This window comes from Gadus chalcogrammus, chromosome 6, assembly GCF_026213295.1.
Source record: "Gadus chalcogrammus isolate NIFS_2021 chromosome 6, NIFS_Gcha_1.0, whole genome shotgun sequence".
Taxonomy (NCBI): Eukaryota; Metazoa; Chordata; class Actinopteri; order Gadiformes; family Gadidae; genus Gadus; species Gadus chalcogrammus.
This window is the reverse complement of record NC_079417.1, coordinates 16,579,796-16,600,068: the sequence shown is the minus strand read 5'-3', so window position 1 is coordinate 16,600,068 and position 20,273 is coordinate 16,579,796. Positions and strand designations below refer to the sequence as shown.

At 47.1% G+C, this 20,273-nt stretch overlaps 2 protein-coding genes across 3 annotated transcripts in view; both read left to right on the top strand.

Moving 5' to 3' along the window:
* The first annotated feature begins 29 nt into the window (after positions 1-29).
* atp6v0a2b (ATPase H+ transporting V0 subunit a2b) lies at positions 30-12,337 on the top strand. 2 transcript variants are annotated; one of them, XM_056591641.1, is made up of 20 exons: positions 30-593; positions 767-845; positions 974-1,071; positions 1,364-1,501; positions 1,669-1,763; positions 2,294-2,420; positions 3,197-3,279; positions 3,869-3,962; positions 4,611-4,823; positions 5,990-6,140; positions 6,468-6,607; positions 7,110-7,267; positions 7,400-7,490; positions 7,932-8,050; positions 8,264-8,474; positions 8,985-9,104; positions 9,403-9,522; positions 9,661-9,778; positions 10,526-10,697; positions 11,525-12,337. In XM_056591641.1, the coding sequence occupies exons 1-20, from the start codon at positions 477-479 to the stop codon at positions 11,625-11,627; spliced, it is 2,547 nt and encodes an 848-aa protein (XP_056447616.1). In that variant the 5' UTR covers positions 30-476; the 3' UTR covers positions 11,628-12,337. The 2 variants fall into 2 exon arrangements, with proteins under 2 accessions (XP_056447616.1, XP_056447615.1); XM_056591640.1 differs by having other exon boundaries at positions 37-593; positions 1,666-1,763.
* A 103-nt stretch (positions 12,338-12,440) lies between these two features.
* Positions 12,441-20,273, top strand: part of dnah10 (dynein axonemal heavy chain 10) — a 41,739-nt gene continuing 33,906 nt past the window's right edge. Inside the window, exons 1-16 of the mRNA XM_056591644.1 lie at positions 12,441-13,379; positions 13,755-13,831; positions 14,011-14,119; positions 14,635-14,750; positions 15,900-16,068; positions 16,351-16,508; positions 16,635-16,865; positions 17,073-17,263; positions 17,385-17,583; positions 17,719-17,913; positions 18,036-18,206; positions 18,398-18,571; positions 18,655-18,828; positions 18,927-19,090; positions 19,754-19,905; positions 20,089-20,253. Coding sequence (XP_056447619.1) covers positions 13,148-13,379; positions 13,755-13,831; positions 14,011-14,119; positions 14,635-14,750; positions 15,900-16,068; positions 16,351-16,508; positions 16,635-16,865; positions 17,073-17,263; positions 17,385-17,583; positions 17,719-17,913; positions 18,036-18,206; positions 18,398-18,571; positions 18,655-18,828; positions 18,927-19,090; positions 19,754-19,905; positions 20,089-20,253 — 2,677 coding nt within the window. The 5' untranslated portion in view covers positions 12,441-13,147. The remainder of the gene's footprint in view (positions 13,380-13,754; positions 13,832-14,010; positions 14,120-14,634; positions 14,751-15,899; positions 16,069-16,350; positions 16,509-16,634; positions 16,866-17,072; positions 17,264-17,384; positions 17,584-17,718; positions 17,914-18,035; positions 18,207-18,397; positions 18,572-18,654; positions 18,829-18,926; positions 19,091-19,753; positions 19,906-20,088; positions 20,254-20,273) is intronic.

The following is a 20,273-nucleotide window of genomic DNA, read 5'->3' as shown; positions in this document are numbered from 1 at the left end:
CATCTGCGCAGACTCAAATGGTCGGTTCTTATTGGCCAACCCCTTCCCTGTCACCGAGCGGTCTTCCGGGTCCCGTGACGTGGATAGTTGTCTCCAGAAACAAGCGATGTGCCTTTTTGAAGGAAATATAAGTTTACCTTTCGGACTATGAAACCCACCTGCTGGGGTTACACTCGACTCGGTGTCTACTGATTAATCTTTGACCTCCTGGGTGCACTGAGACAGATAATCCAGCAGCTAGCTCAAGTAGTAACTTCAGAAGCAGTAAGTTAGTTTGTTCTTCTGAACGGTCAGCTGTTGACCTGCCGTACTTCGTTAGTCTCGGTCCGGAGGAAACAGAAATAGGATGAACGAGGTGAACGAAGAAGGTTTTCTTGGTCACTTGGGCTAACGGAAAGCAGTCAGCTAGCTCTAATGCTAACATTAGCTTGATAGTCTTCGTGCGAAAGGAAAGCAAAGGTTTAGAAGCTGTGAAGATGGGCTCCTTGTTCCGGAGCGAGGATATGTGCCTGGCCCAGCTGTTCCTCCAGGCCGGCTCGGCCTACGACTGCATCAGCGAGCTGGGAGAGACCGGACTGGTGGAGTTCAGGGACGTGAGTGGTCTCCTCTCTCAACCCTGATGGACAGCTGAAAAATGAATGTCGAGTGCCTAAGCTTATGCTTCACAGTTGCTTATTTGAAAGCATTTTGTTGATTCATGCCTTCATGTTCATCCAACTTTACCTGCGACTTTTAAATTGAATGCTAAACGTTTCTGTGGTTTTAGCTCAACCCCAGTGTCAACTGCTTCCAGAGGAAATTCGTCAATGAGATCAAAAGGTGTGAAGAAATGGAAAGGATTCTTGGTAAGAAACACACTAACCACATAGAACCATCTCTGCTCAATGTAGCCGGCATGAGTGTAAACATGCTGGCCTAGTGTTATATTCTTCTGTCCGGCTGTTCTCATATGGTTCTCTTATTCTACTCTCAGGGTTCCTCCTGAGGGAGATCAAGAAGGCTGACCTCCCGCTGCCTGACCGAGACGTCAACCCTGTGGCTCCGCTGCCCAAGCACATCATGGCAACCATGGTCAGCCGCCGGCCGCATCTCCCTCTCTTTGTTGTTGGGGTTTGGATGTGTAACAAGTTATTTTTTTTCAGGGGCTTGCATGTTATAACTCGACTGTACCACAATAATAATGACTGTTTATATAATGGCTGATATTACTCCTATTAAATTGTTATGCGATTCAAACTAGGGTCCTTCTGTATCTGTTCAACCACTTCGTTCTATTACATATTTTGGTTCCTCTTTTGTATTCAACACATGGCTTTCCTGGTTACACTTTGTGACTGTGTGTGTATGTTTATGTGTGTCTCAGGAGCAGCTGCAGAGGCTAGAGGCCGAGCTCAGTGAGGTCACCAGAAACAAAGAGAAGCTGCAGAAGAACCTGCGAGAGCTGACTGAGTACACGCACATGCTGCACGTCACCAAGAACTTTGCTCAGAGAGGCAGTGAGGTCAGTAGCACCACTTCATCTTGAATCTCTCCGTAACAAACCAGGGAACAAGGCGCCACTCTGCCCCTCTCAGTTTTTGAGTGGCCTTCTTGGCAAGAAAAGCCAGATACTTGACCAGCCTCTTACTTCTTTTGATTGGTCCACCCCTCTGGTGATTGTTCCAGCAGGACCCCCCCCAGGCCCAGTACGAGGAGTTCCCCTTCCTGGAGAGGGATGCTGCCCTGGACTACACCGGCATGCAGAGGATGGGGGCGAAACTCGGGTGAGTGAGGTTGAGAAGAGGGTAACTAACTGCCAATCATCACCTGCTGTCGCTGGTGGTTGGTTCCACTGTGAAGATTCTGTCCAATGGGACAATATAGGTCTGTTAAAGTTGTGTAGGATTCAGGTAAGGATGCAGACTGCAACCGCTTGAATGCCCCCCCTGCTCACAGCTCTTGCCGGCCTGTAAAGATGACAGTAGGTATTCATTCAAGTGATGTCATTGTTGAGGAAAACATTAGAAACACTTTGGTGCTCACTGCCATCCTCCATGTAAGAAGACTATGTAGATGTAAAGACTCGTTGTAAAAGCGCTTCTTATTTACACTATTTTCTTGACACTCAATTCTACACACTATCAAAGTTATTAATAACCCAAACTTTATTTTTTAATTATTTGAGATAAACAATCACACACTAAAATGTATTTTTGTAAACGATTTCACCCATTTGTCATTATAATTAATTAATTAATTAATTAATTTGTTAATCTTTTTTTTAAATGGCTATTTATTTTTCTGCATCTTTTAGATTTATTTCGGGACTGATTCAGAGGCCGAAGATTGAAGCTTTTGAGCGGATGATGTGGAGAGTCTGTAAGGGCTACACAATCCTCAGCTACTCGGAGATTGACGAGTATCTGGAAGACCCTGACACGGTAACTCTCTGACTCATTTGCCACTCAATAACTCAGGAACTCTCAGTCTCTGTGTTGTTGTCTCCTGTAACAGATTAACAGTGTTTCATTGGATGACAGATACAAGGTTTGACTGTCATATGTCATGTTTCATGGGATGAGTTATACATACACACACCGTAGCGTTATACTGAGAAGCTGAACCCTCTCTCGGATGCCATCATCATAATCACTGGCTGTCCACAACGAGTTCCACATATCCGCACTCTGAATACTCTCTCAATTCGTTTGAGATTTGCTTTTCTTTCCGAAGATCACGTCTCCTGACTCAGTTCTGCGTCAGACTGTTAAGAGACTCCGTTCTGTTTTCCGCTCCTCCATGTTGGTTTCTGTCGCGCACGTGTGGTGACCGTAAATCAGGGTCAGAATGACGTTAAATACTTCAATAAAGTAAAGTAACGATAGTGGGAAATATCTTTTGATAGACATGGTTCTCTCACCCCCCCCCCCCCCCCCCCCCCATATATCGTCATATCGCACAGCCCTAAACTAAGGTTATTGTAGAATGAATATAATAATTCTGAATGCATGTTATTGTATCTTTTATGGAATAATCCAATAATTCTGACTGAACTGTGTGGGCAGACATTTCTCATGTTTGCTCAAGGACTTTCGAAGGCAAATCTCTTCCTACTTTAGCATTTATTTATCTTTCAACTCACTTACATTTGCTTAGTGTGGTCATAACTGATGCAACTCTGTACTGACTATCCCCCTCCTGTTGGATTAATCCCAAGGGCGAGCCAACCAAGAGTGTGGTGTTTCTGATATCCTACTGGGGAGAGCTCATCGGGCAGAAGGTCAAGAAGATCTGTGACTGGTAATGGTTTCGAGCTACGAGTGGTCTCTCGCTCTCCTTTATGAACTTTTGTATCTCTTGTGGTTACCTCTCTCTCTCCTTTCTGAACATGTGTGTCACTTTCTCCTTTCTGAACATGTGTCACTTGTGGTTCTCTCTTTTTTAACATGTGTGTGTCTCTCCTTTTTATGAGCGTGGGTGTGTCTCTCTCCTTTATGAACATGTGTCTCTTATGGTTCTCTCTTCTTTATGAACATGTGTGTGTCTCTCTCTTATGAACATGTCTGTCTTTGTATCTCTTTCTCTCTTTATGAACATGTGTGTCTCTCTCTTAGGAACATGTGTGTCTTTGTATCTCCTTCTCTCTCTTTATTAACATGTGTGTCTCTCTTAGGAACATGTGTGTCTTTGTATCTCCTTCTCTCTCTTTATGAACATGTGTGTCTCTCTTAGGAACATGTGTCTTTGTATCTCTTTCTCTCTCTTTATGAAAATGTGTGTCTCTCTTTCACTCTTCTTTATGAACATGTGTGTCTCTCTCTTAGGAACATGTGTGTCTTTGTATCTCTTTCTCTCTCTTCTTTATGAACACTTGTGTCTCCGCCACCAGCTACCACTGCCACCTGTACCCGTACCCTAGCAGCAGGGAGGAGAGGACGGACGTGGTGGAGGGGCTTGGGACACGCATCCAGGACCTGAACACGGTACAGCCTCTGGTTGCTATGGTACCTCCTTGGTAACCAGGAGATGCACCCCATTTCAGCTAAACCGTTGCATTCTTTAACCAGCCAAGGTTTTCTTTCATAAGACCTTTTGGTCGCGGCTCAAATCAAGGCGTGTCTATAGGCCATGTGATCAGCCGAGGAAAAACTTCAATATTTAAAACACTGCTAGTTAGTTTTCTAAGTAAAGAAAATAAATCTATAAGTTTCAAAAGAACGACACATTGTTAAGTAGATTCAACTGTTGGTTCGTGCCTCTTCTCCAGATTCCTCTAGATTCACCCTTTTCCTGGTAGTACTTTTGTTCTATCCCGTTTATCGTTGAATCAGAGTTTCATTCATCATGAGAAGCACATGATCTACACGAGACCACGGCTGGAAGCTAGTTCAGAATGACCTCCTTCATGCTCCTCTGAATTCTTTCTTTCTTTTTTTTTTTTTTCTTTCTTTAATGAGGGTCTGTCCTTGTAGTCTGCGTTACAGTGTAACGATCTTACCATGTGTTCTATTAGACACGTCTTTCTGCAAATTGTTTCTGCATTAGGTCGGCTATATAGTGATATTCAGAACAAATGTCTGCATGAGCATCTGGTCCACAGGTCTTTAATGTGTAGTGTGCTGTGGTCTCAGGTCCTGCTGAGGACGGACGACTACCTGCGGCAGGTGCTGAAGAAGGCGTCTGAGTCTGTCTACACGTGGTACATCGAGGTGAAGAAGATGAAGGCCATCTACTATGTCCTCAACCTGTGCAGCCTGGACGTCACCAACAAGTGTCTGATCTCGGAGGTGTGGTGTCCTGTTGGCGACCTGGGCGTCGTGCGCCAGGCGCTGGAGGAGGGCTCGGTACGTCTGTAGCCCTGGTACCCGTCTGGGGTATTGGTCTCAAATATAAGTGCTCATCCTCACGACACTTCTCAAGAAACGGGAGCTGTTTCGGTATATTTCATAAACCATGCACAAATCAAGTAACACTGGTGTTACTGGATTTGTGAGGAGTCAATGCTTTATGGCAGATACCTTCGACATATCTATCTTCCATCTTGGTTTTTATCTATTGTTTTATAAAGTACCTATTTGTGCTTCTCTTGCTTTGGTGAGGTGTCACTTCCTGTGGAGCTTCTTCTCCCGTCTAGGAAGGGCTGGCTCATATCGGTCCTATCCTGCCCTCTTATAAGGCTTCTTGTTTGGTGTAGATTTGTAAATGCGATCTTCTTGAATGAAGGGTCTCTATTCAGTAAATTTGTTGCTAAATTGCGACCGCTGGTCGTTAATTTACCGGACTGCTGAAAAGAGGTTTGGTAAATCAATAACCGGTTAAACCGTTGTTGCAGTGCTGGTGCTCCTTAACTCATCCGTCCGTGGCCTCACTGTGAGCATGTCTGTCCAGCGGGGCTGGTCTCACTGTGAACCCGTTTCTCCAGCGGGGCTGGTCTCACTGTTAGCTGGTCTCTCCAGCGGGGCTGGTCTCACTGTGAGCTCGTCTCTCCAGCGGGGCTGGTCTCACTTCGAGCTCGTCTCTCCAGCTGTGCTGGTCTCACTGTGAGCTCGTCTCTCCTGCGGGGCTGGTCTCACTGTTAGCTGGTCTCTTCTGCGGGACTGGTCTCACTGTGAGCTCGTCTCTCCAGCGGGGCTGGTCTCACTATGATCTTGTCTCTCCTGCGGGGCTGGTCTCACTGTAAGCTCGTCTCTCCTGCAGGGCTGGTCTCACTGTGAGCTGGTCTCTCCTGCGGGGCTGGTCTCACTATGAGCTCGTCTCTCCTGCAGGGCTGGTCTCACTGTGAGCTCGTCTCTCCAGCGGGGCTGGTCTCACTGTGAGCTCGTCTCTCCTGCGGGGCTGGTCTCACTGTGAGCAGGTCTCTCCAGCAAGGCCTATAAACAAAGGGGGTTTCGGAAATCCGTCTCCCTGGCAGTATGCAGTAATAGATGTTTGTAGATCTATCCACTAACTTAAGCATGCCTAGCTTTGCCGTTTAAGCTCATTCTAAAGTAGGTATCATTTGTCATTGCAGAGGAAAAGCGGCGCGACATTGCCTTCCTTTGTCAACCGTATCCCGAGCAACGACACGCCGCCCACCCTCATCAAGACCAACAAGTTCACCTCTGGCTTCCAGAACATCGTGGACGCGTATGGAGTGGGCACGTACAGAGAAGTGAACCCAGGTAGGAGGTCCTGTGGGGGCAATATGAGGATGAGAAAGTATTGCGTGCATGTGGCCGAGGTAGGATGTGGAGGTTAGAAACAGTGGAGGGGTGTTTTTAAAATGTGTTATTTTTATTATTGAATCATTGCACCCCCCCAGCTTTCCTTCTCATGGTTAACTCCACATCCAAATGGGCTTTGGAAAGCTTTAGTTATTGATGTCTCTCCTTGGATTCTGTGAGGGAGACACTGAGAGTGTCGGCTGTGGTCATCCAGGCTGCACCACTGGGCCTACCGGTGGTGGATCCTGGTCATGAGTGGTGGGTGTGATGTTCTTGGATCCTCAGCTCCCTTCACCATCATCACCTTCCCCTTCCTGTTTGCGGTGATGTTCGGCGACCTGGGCCATGGGCTGATCATGGCCGTGTTCGCCTTCTGGATGGTCCTGTACGAGAACAACCGCAAGCTGAAGAACACCAGGAACGAGGTGATGTCCTCACAGGCCCTTTTCTAAAAGCCTTATAAAACCATCAATAATGTATTAATAATAAATCACGCATTAATGCGTAGTTATCCCCACTAGCTATAGCTAATATCGCTTGGTTGCCTGAAAAATAACAAAACGCAACAAGCGTTGCACCTGAATCCATCGATGGTTTCCAAGCCCTGATCTCTAGCTCTGTGTGGTCAGACGAACGTTAGTGTGAAGTTAATCCTCACTGACACGCTCCTAAGATGAACTGCTCCCCATACTGCTGGACCCTAATGCTCCCAAAAGGATGTTTTTGATGAACATTACGATAATCATTATCGTAATGTTAATCATTTATTGAACGTTAATCATTTATTGATTTGACAATCGATTTTATTCTTTTTTTTTTTTTGGATTAATATTGTTGATAATATCCTAATTTCCTTTGTGATCCATCAAACAGCCTTTTCCCCTTAGTTCATGGGAAGGCTTTAATTGTATGTGTTTGTGTTTGTAGATCTGGAACACCTTCTTTGAGGGGCGCTACATCATCCTGCTGATGGGCTTATTCTCCATCTACACCGGCCTCATCTACAACGACTGCTTCTCTAAGTCCCTCAACCTGTTTGGCTCGGGCTGGAGCGTCAAGGCCATGTTCGATGCTGGCGTGTGGAAGTGAGGATACACCCATCGTCTAATGACCAGGGCGTGGTGTTTAACCAAATAAATGGTGTGGGAAAACAGATGTACATACATGGGTCTAAATGTTTGTCCATTGCCCTTTCTTTGTGTTTGTTTTTCGTTTAGGGGTAGTGATATTGCTGCCAATCGTTTCCTGATCCTTGACCCCAACATCACAGGGGTTTTCAAAGGGCCCTACCCATTGGGAATCGATCCAGTGAGTTGATGCGAAGGGGAATGATGCGAAGAACCAGTGAATATTCACTTATAGCTGCTTGCTTGTACCAAGACACTGGAATTCAACGGATTCTTTCAACCGGTTTACAAAAATTATGTCACTGTTTGCAAAAGCCATGTACCATGCATATGTAACATTTAGCTGAAGTTGCCATGTGTAAGATTGAGCCCCTCCCCAGTTAGTAACTTTTCTTTATTGGGCCACAAACCACTGGAGAATGTCCCTCTAGGCAACCCTACAGAACAATGCAAACTCCCTCTTTGAACCAGTGTTGAATACTTATCTTTATGCCAATGTGCATTATCAAGAACAATTCAAGAAAACATTCCCCATAAGCTCCCTTCTGTCAGAGAAAGCGACCTGATAAAACGTTGTATAACATTGAACATCATAACCCATAATAATCTGTTAACCATGCAGATCTGGAACCTGGCCAACAATCGACTGACATTCCTGAACTCCTACAAGATGAAGATGTCCGTGATTCTGGGAATCGTCCACATGAGCTTCGGAGTGGTCCTCAGCGTCTACAACCACCTGTAAGTCTGGGTTCCTCCGTCGTTAGGGTTCCTCGTTGTCACCAAGAGGGTTTTAGATGGAGTAGCCTTGGGTGATTTGAATGTCTGTTGGCTCATGGTTTGATGGTCCATGGTGCATGTAGTTGGAGTAGGTAGTGTTCTGGGAGAGGTTGGCCCTGTTAACAGTGTTCCCCTTCCTGCTCTATTCCACCATGTCCACCTGCGTCTCCCCAGCCACTTCAGGAAGAAGTCCAACCTGTACCTGGTCTTCCTGCCGGAGCTGCTCTTCATGTGGTGCCTTTTCGGCTACCTGGTCTTCATGGTGGTATACAAGTGGCTGGCCTTCTCCGCCGCCGAGTCCAAAACAGCTCCCAGCATCCTCATCCACTTCATCAACATGTTCCTGATGCAGAGCAGCGGCAACCAGCTCCTCTACCCGGGACAGGTACCAGGTCACATGGTCGCCATGGACACAAGCATCCATCACCCGCTGCCAGGATGGCACTCCACCCAACTCCACACATCACCCATCACCAATCGCCCCCCCCCCCCCCCCCCCTCAACCCATCTTAAGCGTTAGTTTACTCTATGGTGTCAGTGGCGCCAGGAGAAGAACGGGAGTTCAGAGCAGAGCGTTCTTCTGGCTGGAGGAGACTAAAAGCCAAACGCCCATTTTTCCGTCTTTCTGTATCATTTTATATCTGGATTAATATGTCCCAAATCATAGAAGTCAATGAATGAAAAACAACAGTGAACCTAAAGCAAGATTAGGGTTCACTGGCACTTTCATTGGCACAATGTATGTGTCTATTAAGAGATGGATCGAAAGAGAATTGCCATTTTCTTTTCTATGGGGTCTTTCAGTAGTTGACATATTAGTTGTAATATACTTCAAGTCGATCCCATCTACAGTGCAGATGGATGTTTGATGAGGGTCATGTTTTGTGTCCCCCAGATCGGGGTACAGGGGTTCCTGCTGGTCATCGCGCTGCTCTCTGTGCCCGTCCTGCTGCTGGGGAAACCGCTCTACCTTTACTGGCTCCACCACGGAAGCCAGCGCCTGGGGATGTACCGGGTGAGAGGCCTAACCCTAACCCTGCCCAGTGGTGCTCACGGTGGACATGCATTGAACCTGGATTCCCCAGACTCACGGGACTAATGTCTCCAATCTCCCCTCTCTGCTGTCTCTCTCTCCCTCTTTGGTGTTTCTCTTCCCCTCTCTGGTGTCTCTCTCCCACTTTCTGGTGTCTCTCCCCCTCTTTTGGGTCTCTCTGGTGTCTCTCTCCCACTTTCTGGTCACGCTCTCCCTCTCTGGTGTCTCTCCCCCTGTCTGGGGTCTCTCTGGTGTCTCTCTCCCCCTCTCTCTTTCTCAGGGCTATGAGCGAGTGCGGCGTGGCAGTGAGGAGGAGCTCTCTCTGATGCACGCTCAAGATATGGAGGAAGGCAGCGGACACAGCGACCCCTCCACCAGCCGGGAGCACCAGAAGGAGCAGGTCAGAACCCAGGAGATAAAATTAAAAGGCTTAAACGCACCAAGTAGGCTCTTCAGAAGACTTGTATTGAAGTTTCATGGGTCTTACTTTGTGTGGTTCCTGAGTAACTGGCCTGGTTGTGTTTGTTTGCGGTGACAGATTAACTTTGGAGATGAGTTCCTGCACCAGGGCATCCACACTATAGAGTACTGCCTGGGCTGCGTCTCCAACACGGCCTCCTACCTGAGGCTGTGGGCGCTGAGCCTGGCCCACGCACGTACGTCTGCACACAGGGAGCATCTTGTGTTAAAATGCATTTTTTGTGTGTGTGTCAGAAAAGCCCAGGGTAATGGCTGATATTGTCTATATCGAGTTGTAATCAGCCGTGTTTTGGTTCCAGCCTCCCCCCGTTTGAGGAGCCGTTGACAGCCTTCTATTCTACATGAGCTGTAACTTTGTTATTTTTCTTCAACACCAGTTAGCACACACACGAATCGCCCTAGCTTGGTCGTTTCTCCAATAGTGCCCACAATAGAACGAATCCACATATTTAGATTCTGTGTTTACACGCCACTGCGCATGCTCACAGACTGAGACGGAGGAGCGTCAACGGGGGCTGAGTTATAGGCCGTGGGATCATTCTGAACTCCACTCTACAATGAGTCTCGAGGGTAGGTGTGGGAGGGGGTGATTGTAAATGAATGGAACCACAGAGACGGGGATGTTCATATTTGCTGACTTGGAGAGAACAAGGCTAATCTATGAGAGCTGCTAAAGACTCTTGGAATTGATGTCAACGGCTCACCAACCTCCCTAAACTCTGAACCGGCGGACCTTTTGAGAGAGGCTGAGAAAAGTGTCATACATTGTCAACATTTAAACTGGGGTCGTGACGGACCTTTCCTCTGAATGAAGGAGAGCTGTGTAGGGGGGTTGGAAAGTGATTTTTACAAGCAGCCATCATACCAGTAAGCGCTCTTTGGTGTCCTAGCGTCTCATACCTGTGTTTGGTCTGCTGTAACAGAGCTGTCAGAGGTGCTCTGGCGTATGGTGATGCACTTGGGCCTGCGTGTGGACACCAGCCTGGGGGTCCTGTTCCTGGTGCCGGTCTTTGGCCTGTTTGCTGTACTCACCGTCTCCATCCTGCTGGTGATGGAGGGTCTCTCTGCCTTCCTCCATGCCCTCCGTCTGCACTGGTAAGTCTAATGAACACTGCTGGCGGCACACTCAGCCAGGGCAGCTGCAGGTATTCAGGTATTCAAAGTCCATTTCATTAGTACGGTCATTAGTCCTACACATTAAATGCCCCCTAGCCCGTGTGTGTGTGTGTGTGTGTGTGTGTGTGTGTGTGTGTGTGTGTGTGTGTGTGTGTGTGTGTGTGTGTGTGTGTGTGTGTGTGTGTGTGTGTGTGTGTGTGTGTGTGTGTGTGTGTGTGTGTTGGAAGGATTATTGTGGTTAGTCTGTGAGATGAATGTACCACACTGGGAATAGCTACCTTGAGGAAAATTAATATTCTATAATGCATACTTCATAATAATATTTGTTATTTTGGTCCAAATGCAATTCCTTCAAACAAGCAATAGTTTATTTTGCTATAGATAACATTGGTCTCAAAGTAAACCTGCACCTTGGTGACGACTTGCTGGAGGGAAGGTGAACTGCGTTGTGCAGCTACAGCCTAGAAAGTCACCAAAATGCTTGAAATATCATTTCTGTGTTTTAAGAACAGACTCATCTAAACAACAATGTTTTAGGAAAAGTCATGAAGGGGAGATGCTGACTGTTGGTTGAGAGGATTACTAGATGTTTGTATACTTCCAATTGGTGAAAAGGAGCTTCATCACGGCAGGCCTACTGCTCATTATCAAGGAAGAGACGGTGGGAAGGAACGAGAGCGAGAAGCTCCGTGTCCCTTCCCAGGGTCTCTTCCTTGCCCCTTCCAGGGATGATTAGGGGTCCAATGAGGGCCATACTGAACATACATAATGGTAGCATAACAAGCAAAAATCTCTTCTATCCACAGGGTGGAGTTTCAGAATAAATTTTACAGCGGAAACGGAATCAAGTTTTCTCCATTCTCCTTCGCACTCCTGGCCTCCAGCTTCGACCATGATGGTTTCCCCTAAGGGCAGGGAAGGGAGAAGCTCTTTTGGATGGTTTCCTCTAAGGGCAGGGGAGGGAGATGCCATTTTGTGCCAGCAAGGTTGAGCTTAACACCCTATAAGCAATGTTGAACCGAGTGAATTGTTTTGTTTATAGTTTTCACATTTAACAAATGTATTTTATGAACTCCATATAATGCTAAATGCATTGGGAAGATTATTTACTTACAATTGAAATGTGTGCCCTCCGCTGTGGTAATGTATTTAAAAGTCATTCTGGGATGGATAAAAGTCTTTTATAGGTTACAGGTTCAGATATTTGAAGCACCGACAGCCTTATAGAAGTTCCACCAAATGACCGCCATTTTCCCTTTGTATTGTCCAAAGGATTAATCACGTTTCATTATTGAAGTTTTGACACACAAATGTGATGAGAGATATAGACTTTGTAGACATTTTTAAAATAGGATATATATTTTTAAGCAGTGCATCAACGCGTGTGTATTTCTCCCGCATTCCCCGAGATGTTATTTAAATCTTCACATTGTTGCCTATGCCTACAGTTGAGCTTTGGTTCGGGGGGTAAGGGGGTAGCTTTGCCTATTATCAGTCATTGTGTAATAAAGTTATTATTTATGGCTGTCCCAAATCAATGGGTCACAAATTGCGTTTGAGGTTTTGTAAGCCTTCATTTTAAAGGTATGGGTCGAAGCTGTCTTCAGACAGATTACAGAATTGTTTCATGATTGTGAAACAATGCTGATAGTTGAAGCTGATGATTTTTTGTACTATGAATAATTGTCCCAAGGTAAGGTTTTTCTTTGTGTTTTCATCACTTTACTTTGTTAAATGATGGGGTATGTGAACATCATACAATAAGCTTTCATTTAAGATGCATCTTATTTTCAAGGGACATATGGTTTAAAACTGGTAACACTGTGACATCTTCTTTTTCTTTGATTTATTCAATATTTGCCTATAGTTTTTTCTTATTCCTCTTATTAGACAAGACCTTCAATTAAAGTGATTAAGTTAAATTGATCTGAAATGCCCTGTCTGAATGTATGCATGCATGTGCAAATGTCCTTATTTGTATCAAAACATTCCCTGGTTTCCTTTGATCTTTTATTTTTTTGTTGACTGACAAATACATGTATTTTATCATAACTATCCAAACTCTTTCCTCCTCGTTTTTGTTGTGATTAGTTACTAGCCCATCTAGGGTAGAACTATAGAATGGTTTGAATAAAAAGTATAAAGGAACGTCTAAACTTAATAAACTCGTAATCCTGAGCGTCCTCGTCCAGCGGTAGACCGGGATAACGCACAAGTCATGACCCTCTCAGCATGGAAGTCGGGGAAGTTACATGTTGTCATAGCAACAGCTGAGTCGACGCCGAATTGTCTGTTCGTATCCCGTCTATGTAGAAGGTAGCGTAGCATTTTACATTGGATAGATTAAGTGTACGTTTATTGACGACCGATTAAGAAATTGGTCAAACAGCGAAATGCACGGTTTAATTAACAACTGGAACTAGATAAACATGGTTCATTACGATGTGAGGGTCGAGTGGATCCGGGACCGGGTCTTCTCCTACTTCCAGTTACCAAGTCCCGACTGCTTTGAAGACTTGCTGAGTCGAGGCGATGGAGAAGATGAGCAGAGGATAATCGCCTTTCTGAACAGCGTTACCGAGGAGGAGACGGCCTCAGCGCTCCTCTTCGTCAGAGGGGTCCGGGAGGAGGAGGTCCATGTAGAGGTCCCCGTCCCGGCCGGTAGGTGGCAGTCCTGCCCTGGTACCATGACGGTTTACTGTACCCCACTGACCTTTACTCCTTTATTAGCCTCGTTATTCATATATTAGACACTTATTTGTTTCACAAATGTATTGATTGTAGTAAAATATTATTTTATTTGTAATGATACAGATGAACATAGCGTACATTGTCCCTCCTACCACAGAACAATGAGTTTGAGTGTCCGCCCTAGTAGTGAACAGGTCATTCAGAACAAAACAAAGCATTAGCTTGTCTAAGGTTGGATTTCAGCTTTTGGACCTGCTAAATACACAATAATACTAGGCTTGCTATACCAATACTAGTACGGTTGGACTTCTTTGAATGAGTTCCTCACCCCTGTCGGTGTTTCAGACCACAGCCAGAAGGACTCTGGGAATCCCACCAAGGAGGCAGATGAGTTGGATGAAGAAGATGGACCTCCTTCCACTGTGAGCACATCCCCTCTTCACCTGGTTATTGAGGAAATTGTAGTTCTTGAAGCCCTCACAATGTTGAGTTTTTGTTATTTATACCGTAATTCTTACCCCACGATAGAATAACTTTCACATTAATCATTCTTAACCTTGTATGATGTTCTGAGCACTGCTGAGTGTGGGTGTTCCTCCAGAGCTCTGATCTCGAAGTGGTCTACCACCTGGAGCTCCATGTCGCTGTGGACCGCGTTCCAGAGAGGTTCATGACCTCCAGCCTGCTCTGCTTTCTCAGGAACACAAAGGGTGAGCGACACCACTGTGTGGTTGAATATATGAAAGGAAAGACTATTTTAAATCTTATATAGTATTGTTTAGTTGTACTATATCCTGTGAATTGAAAATGTTCCTTCTACTTCTGTGGGTAAGATCAGGGAAGAGATGCCCTTATTGGTCAGAAATGGGGATGCAGTCGCTATCACCTCAAAACGTATATTCTCGGAGGGCAGTTTACCTATTAAGAGCTGACGCAGGGCTGACAAATGACTCAAATAATAGCTCTTCAATATTCCATTCAGCACCTTGAAGCTGTTCTGGATTTGATCATTCAAACCCTAACTCTGTATATATCAGGGTTTCCCAGTGATCCTTATCTCTTCAGCAGCGTGTCAAAGTATCCAGTCAGTTGTGATGAATGTTGTGTTGCTCTCCATAGACCAATGGGGCTGTGTGCTACTCCAGGGTCGGGGGGGGGGGGGGGGGGGGGGGGGGTAAGATGTACAGCACCGTGTGTGACCCAGGGTCTATATTTCCTCTTGCAGAGACCGTGGTCGAGCCATTAGACATGAGTGAAGCCAACGAGATGATGCCACGCCTGATAGAGGTCACCATGCTGAGCGGACACCCACTGGTCATGCTGAGGGACGTCCTCAACCATGTGCGTATACATGCACACTGCTTAGCTTCTACTACTAGTAGCAACTAGAAGCTAATGTTGGTAGTACTTCTACTACTGCTAGCATTATAGCAGTAGTACTACCACTGATACTACTAGTACTACTTCTAGTACCACTTCCATTACTATTGCCAAATAAAACCCTTAATTATCTATTTTGTAGTCAAAACACAACGTCCCAAAAAGTGTAAAACCTAAACAGAGCAAAGAACAGCTTGTCTCAACAACGGACATTTTGAAAAAGCTACAGCTGAAAATCAATCAATGAAGAAACTAATGTGGTCTTGACAGCTGAGAGTGGTCCGTTGCACTGCAGCTACTCCTATCGTAATCCCATGGATTTCTCAGATTGTTCTCAACCTGTGAGTTGCTTTGGATGAAAGCGACGGCCGAATGACTGAATGCCAGAAGAGAGAGTCCTGACGGCCCCGCCCCCTGCAGGTGTATTACCCCCCGGAGGCCCCGCCCCCTGCAGGTGTATTACCCTCCTGAGGGGCCCACCCCTGCAGGTGTATTACCCTCCTGAGGGCCCCAACCCCTGCAGGTGTATTACCCTCCTGAGGGCCCCACCCCCTGCAGGTGTATTACCCTCCTGAGGGCCCCACCCCCTGCAGGTGTATTACCCTCCTGAGGCCCCGCCCCCTGCAGGTGTATTACCCTCCTGTGGGCCCCGCCCCCTGCAGGTGTATTACCCTCCTGACGGCCCCGCCCCCTGCAGGTGTATTACCCCCCGGAGGCCCCGCCCCCTGCAGGTGATTTACCCTCCTGTGGGCCCCGCCCCCTGCAGGTGTATTACCCTCCTGACGGCCCCGCCCCCTGCAGGTGTATTACCCCCCGGAGGCCCCGCCCCCTGCAGGTGATTTACCCTCCTGTGGGCCCCGCCCCCTGCAGGTGGATTACCCTCCTGTGGCCCCGCTCCCTGCAGGTGTATTACCTTCCTGAGGCCCCGCCCCCTGCAGGTGTATTACCCTACTGATGGCCCCGCCCCCTGCAGGTGTACTTAGACCCCTTAGGCCCCGCCCCCTGCAGGTGTACCGGTACTTACCCTCCTGACTTGCCCCCTAAAGGTATACTTACCCTCCTGACTTGCCCCCTGAAGGTGTACTTACCTTCCTGACTTGCCCCCTGCAGGTTTACCTACCCCTGCTCTCTGTGAGCCAGCTGAACCGCCTCCCAGCGACAGAGGCGGAGGGAGACGGACCACCAGAGTCCCCGGGGACGTTGCTGATGCGGGACGAGTTGCTCAACAGCACTCACAAGTTCCTGGGTCACATCAAAACCACCCTGCAGCAGCTGGACGGTGGGTCTGTGGAGGGGAGAACAACGTGCTGTGACAGGGAAAGGTCCACCGCTAGCTTTAGTTCTCCCTTTTGGAACCAGGCATTAAGAACAGACTTATTTAGGAAGGCAACTGGCGAGTGTATGCTGAAATGGTTTAGAATACAAAACAAAGCAAAAGACAAAAGAGACTTAAAGTTCTTAAAAGTGCAACCACGTTTGATTGACTTACTCCCTTATTTTACTATTTAGTATTATGACTATTGGAATATAATATATGGAGGATCTGGATTGTGATCTAAAGAGAGGATAAAGCTGCACATTCCTGAGATGGACCTGGGAGAAGAGGTGGGTGTGTTGGTGTCGAGCCCAGAGGTGGTGGTTACGCTGGAGCAGTGTGTGATGAACTGGCAAGCTCAGATCACCATCATCATCGAGGAGCAACTGAAGAAGAGGCCCCAGGTGTGTGGAGCGGTATCTTCTCCTCCTTTTAGGCTACAGGCTACTTACACAACCATGTCTCAGCTATTCAGAAGACCTTCCTGGTCATTGTCTCATCGTGTGTCTGTGTGGCTCTGTGCGTTAAAGGCTCCCGGTCCCATAGCGGAGATAGATTTCTGGCGGGAGCGGTCAGCGATCCTCAGCGCTCTAAGTGAGCAGCTCAACCTGCCCGCGGCCAAGAGGATCGTGGAGGTGTTGACTCAAGTGGACCCAGTGACCGTCCAAAACCTGGAGCTGTCTGTGGCCGAGCTCAACAGCTACTGTGTGGAGGCCGGACAGAACGTCCGCTTCCTCAGCACACTGGAGAGGCACTTCAAGGTCAGCCATTTTCCACCAACTAGCCGACTGCTACCGAGGATTTTATAGTTAAGTCTAAAAGTTTTTTTTATTTGACTTCACAATAATATTGTGTTCATATTCCTGGAGTTGTTAAATGCTCCTGGTTGTGTTGATAGTCATATTGAATGTTTGTGTTTCTCTCGGTGTGGTTAGTTACTTGTGGTTTTGTTTGCGACTCTGTGGTAGAACCTGGCCACAGGAGCAGACTTCGGTGTGATCCTGACCACCACCCCTCAGATGATGAACGGCCTTAGGCTGGTGTGGATCATCTCCAGCCACTATAACAAGGACGAGCGCATGGTCCCTCTGATGGAGCGGATCGCCTGGGAACTGGCCGAGCGCGTTAAGCGAGTTGTCAATGTCCGTGTGCTGTTTAGGTTTGTGTTCTCCATCGGATCCCAGCTGATCAGGGATCTGTACTTTGCCTGTTCCCAGTACCTAATAGTTTACCCCCCACATCATTTCTACTGGATTTCCTTGTTTCTATTATTTGGACAGAGACAAAAGGGAAGCGGCCAAGGCCAAGGTGCTGGATGGAAAGAAGGTGTTGGACCAGTGGAAGGAGTGCTACTTCAAGACACGAGAGCTGATTGAGTCTTCAGCCGGGGACCCTCGCTGGGAGTTTGACCGGAAGAGGCTCTTTGAGGAAACGGACTACATGGCCTCCATCTGTCAAGACCTCCACAATGTTCTGCAGGTCAGTGAGGAACAGAGAACAACACCAACACCTTTCAGTCATAGTATATAATGTGGGAAATTAAATAGACAACAAATTAACTCTGGAAAAGTAGGTCTGCTCGACTCCCATATCCACCATGATCTGCCTCTTAAGATCCTAGACGAGTTTTCTAACATCTTTGGACCGGAGCTCAAGGCTGTGACGGGGGATCCCAAACGTATCGACGATGTGCTTCGCCGGGTGGAACTCCTCGTTGTGCCCATAGAGGAAGTGAGCTTCGATCCGTTCAGCATCAAGAAGAGGAGCCACTGGCACATCATCATGCAAGACTTTGATACAAAGGTTATGGTGAGTTCAATGGTTGGCATATCAGGTCTCTCTTGTAGAAGAACTGCACAATGAGAAGGTTAAATACTAAAATACTTAATACTGTCAGAGCTAATTCATTGCAAGCATGTATCTGTTTCCAGGATTTTGAAGAAGAAGTCATCAGTTTCATCGACCAGTCTTTCAAGAAGCTGCGTTCTGCCACAGCGGCGTTTGACATGCTGCTGAAGTTTAAACACGTCCGGTCTAGAGAAGCTCTCAACAAACAGATGATGAAGAAGTTCAATGACATTCTTGCTCAGTATTGCAAAGAGGTAGGCCAGTAAAATCAATCACTATACTATTCTCCATTGTAAACACAAAATCATGTCTACATAACATTACAGTAGTGTCTAAGTTGTCTACAAAGATATAGAAGACAAAATAACAAGTAAGGTAACAACAAGGAAAATGCATGATGAATCCAACTGAAATCTTCATGTTCGTCTGGGTGCTGGTGGGCTAGGTGGACATGATCAGTAGGAACTTTGATGTCCACAAAGAGAAACCTCCTTTGAAGAACCAGCCCCTGGTGGCAGGAGCGATATCCTGGGTGCGCCTTCTCTACCAGCGCATCAAGAACCCCATCCTGTGCTTCCAGGAGATGGAGGATCTACTGGGGAGTGAGGAGGGCAAGAAGGTCAGAGCAGAGCACCTGTTCCCTTTGGAGACTTCCACGCTGCTGCATGATGCTAACGGTCTCCCATGTTTTGTTCCTTTAAGGCGAAGGGCAAATACCTGGAGGTTGGGAAGCGCATGAGGGAATATGAGCTGCAGAAGTACGAGCGCTGGCGAGTCGAGACGGAGAATATCCTGCCCCTGCTGATGAAGAGAAACATACTGGCCGTGGCCCGTTCTGCTGCTGCTGTTGGAGGCGGCCAGGCCAAGAGAGAGATGGTGGGTGGCATTCTTCCCCTCAGGCTCCACAGACGTATGAGCCATGTTGCATTCTTTAAACATGATATCATGTCTTCATTGTACCTTTTGAACTTTAGGATCCTTCAACACAGGAGCTGGACAAGAACGTGACATATCATCTAAACTTTGCCCCCGAGATCAAGGAGATCATCTCTGAGACGATGCGCCTCGAGCATCTCGGGTTCTCTGTGCCTGAGCTGGCTCGCAACGTTGCTCTGCAGGGGGAGAAGTTCCTGCTATTGTACGATCATTTGAGGATTTATCACATCAATAACAATTGTTACACTAATCCATTCAGCCTAGTTGTAATTCTATTCATAATTCACAATGCGACTAAGGAGGTAGACCAGGGGTGCCCAACCAGTCGATCGCGGTCTACCAGTAGATCGCCGACAGATCCCAAGTCGATCGCGAGGGGTGAAGAAAAAAAAAAAAAAAAAGTTGTTTTTTTTTTTTTTTTTTTTTTTAAATAAAATTAAATTTGCGCGGGACATATACGTGCGGTAGCGCATGTGCTGTTAACAGCAGTTGAAAGCCGTCAACAGTAGTTACACACTCCTAAACGTTGGCATGGCTGAGGGGAAACAAGCTAAGACCTACCATTTTCACCCTGAGTGGGAGGAAGATTATTGATTATCGTTGAGAAGGTGCCGTGCGCAGACGGAATGAAACCCCCACTGAAGTCCGTAGGTTCACGATACAACCCCCCCCCCCCCCCCCCTCCCCCCCCGTCAACAATTGTTCTCTACCCCCCCCCCCCCCCCCCGTCAACAATTGTTCTCTACCCCCCCCCCCTCCCCGCTTGAAGGTAGGTTTGCTGGTAGATCTCGGGAGGTTGGCTACTTGAAAAGTAGATCTTGGGTCAAAAAAGGTTGGGCACCCCTGAGGTAGACTCTGTGTGCAGATACAACGACGGGCTGACAGACCTGCTGAGCCGCTACAGCTCTCTGATGGACAGCCTGAGCCATCCTCAGTTCCTGCTGCTGCAGGACCACATCCGGGAGCTGAGGAGAGTGATGTACTTTGGTTCAAAGAAGCTCAATTGGAACTCCTTGGGTACAGATACTTGAACTACCACTATTTATCTAGTCTATTAAGTCCCACAGAACGGCACTCCTGCGGGGGGACCCACTTATTTTATGGACAGATAGAATTGTGGGCAGATATGAGATAAAAGCCAAATAACTGAGTAAAGAGCAGGCCATCTGAGACTTGTTCTTCACGTACAATTTTCTTAAGGAATCTCGGACTTCATCACACGCGGAATCCAAGCGACCTCCAAATTCGAGTCTCTCGTGGTTCCCATTCAGAGGAATGAAAGAGAAATCGAGGCCAAGTTGCAGGCCATGGAGATGGCCAACCTCTTCAAGTTTCCATCACCAGATAAATGCAGCCAATTGCCAGGTGAAGATGTGTGAGAATGA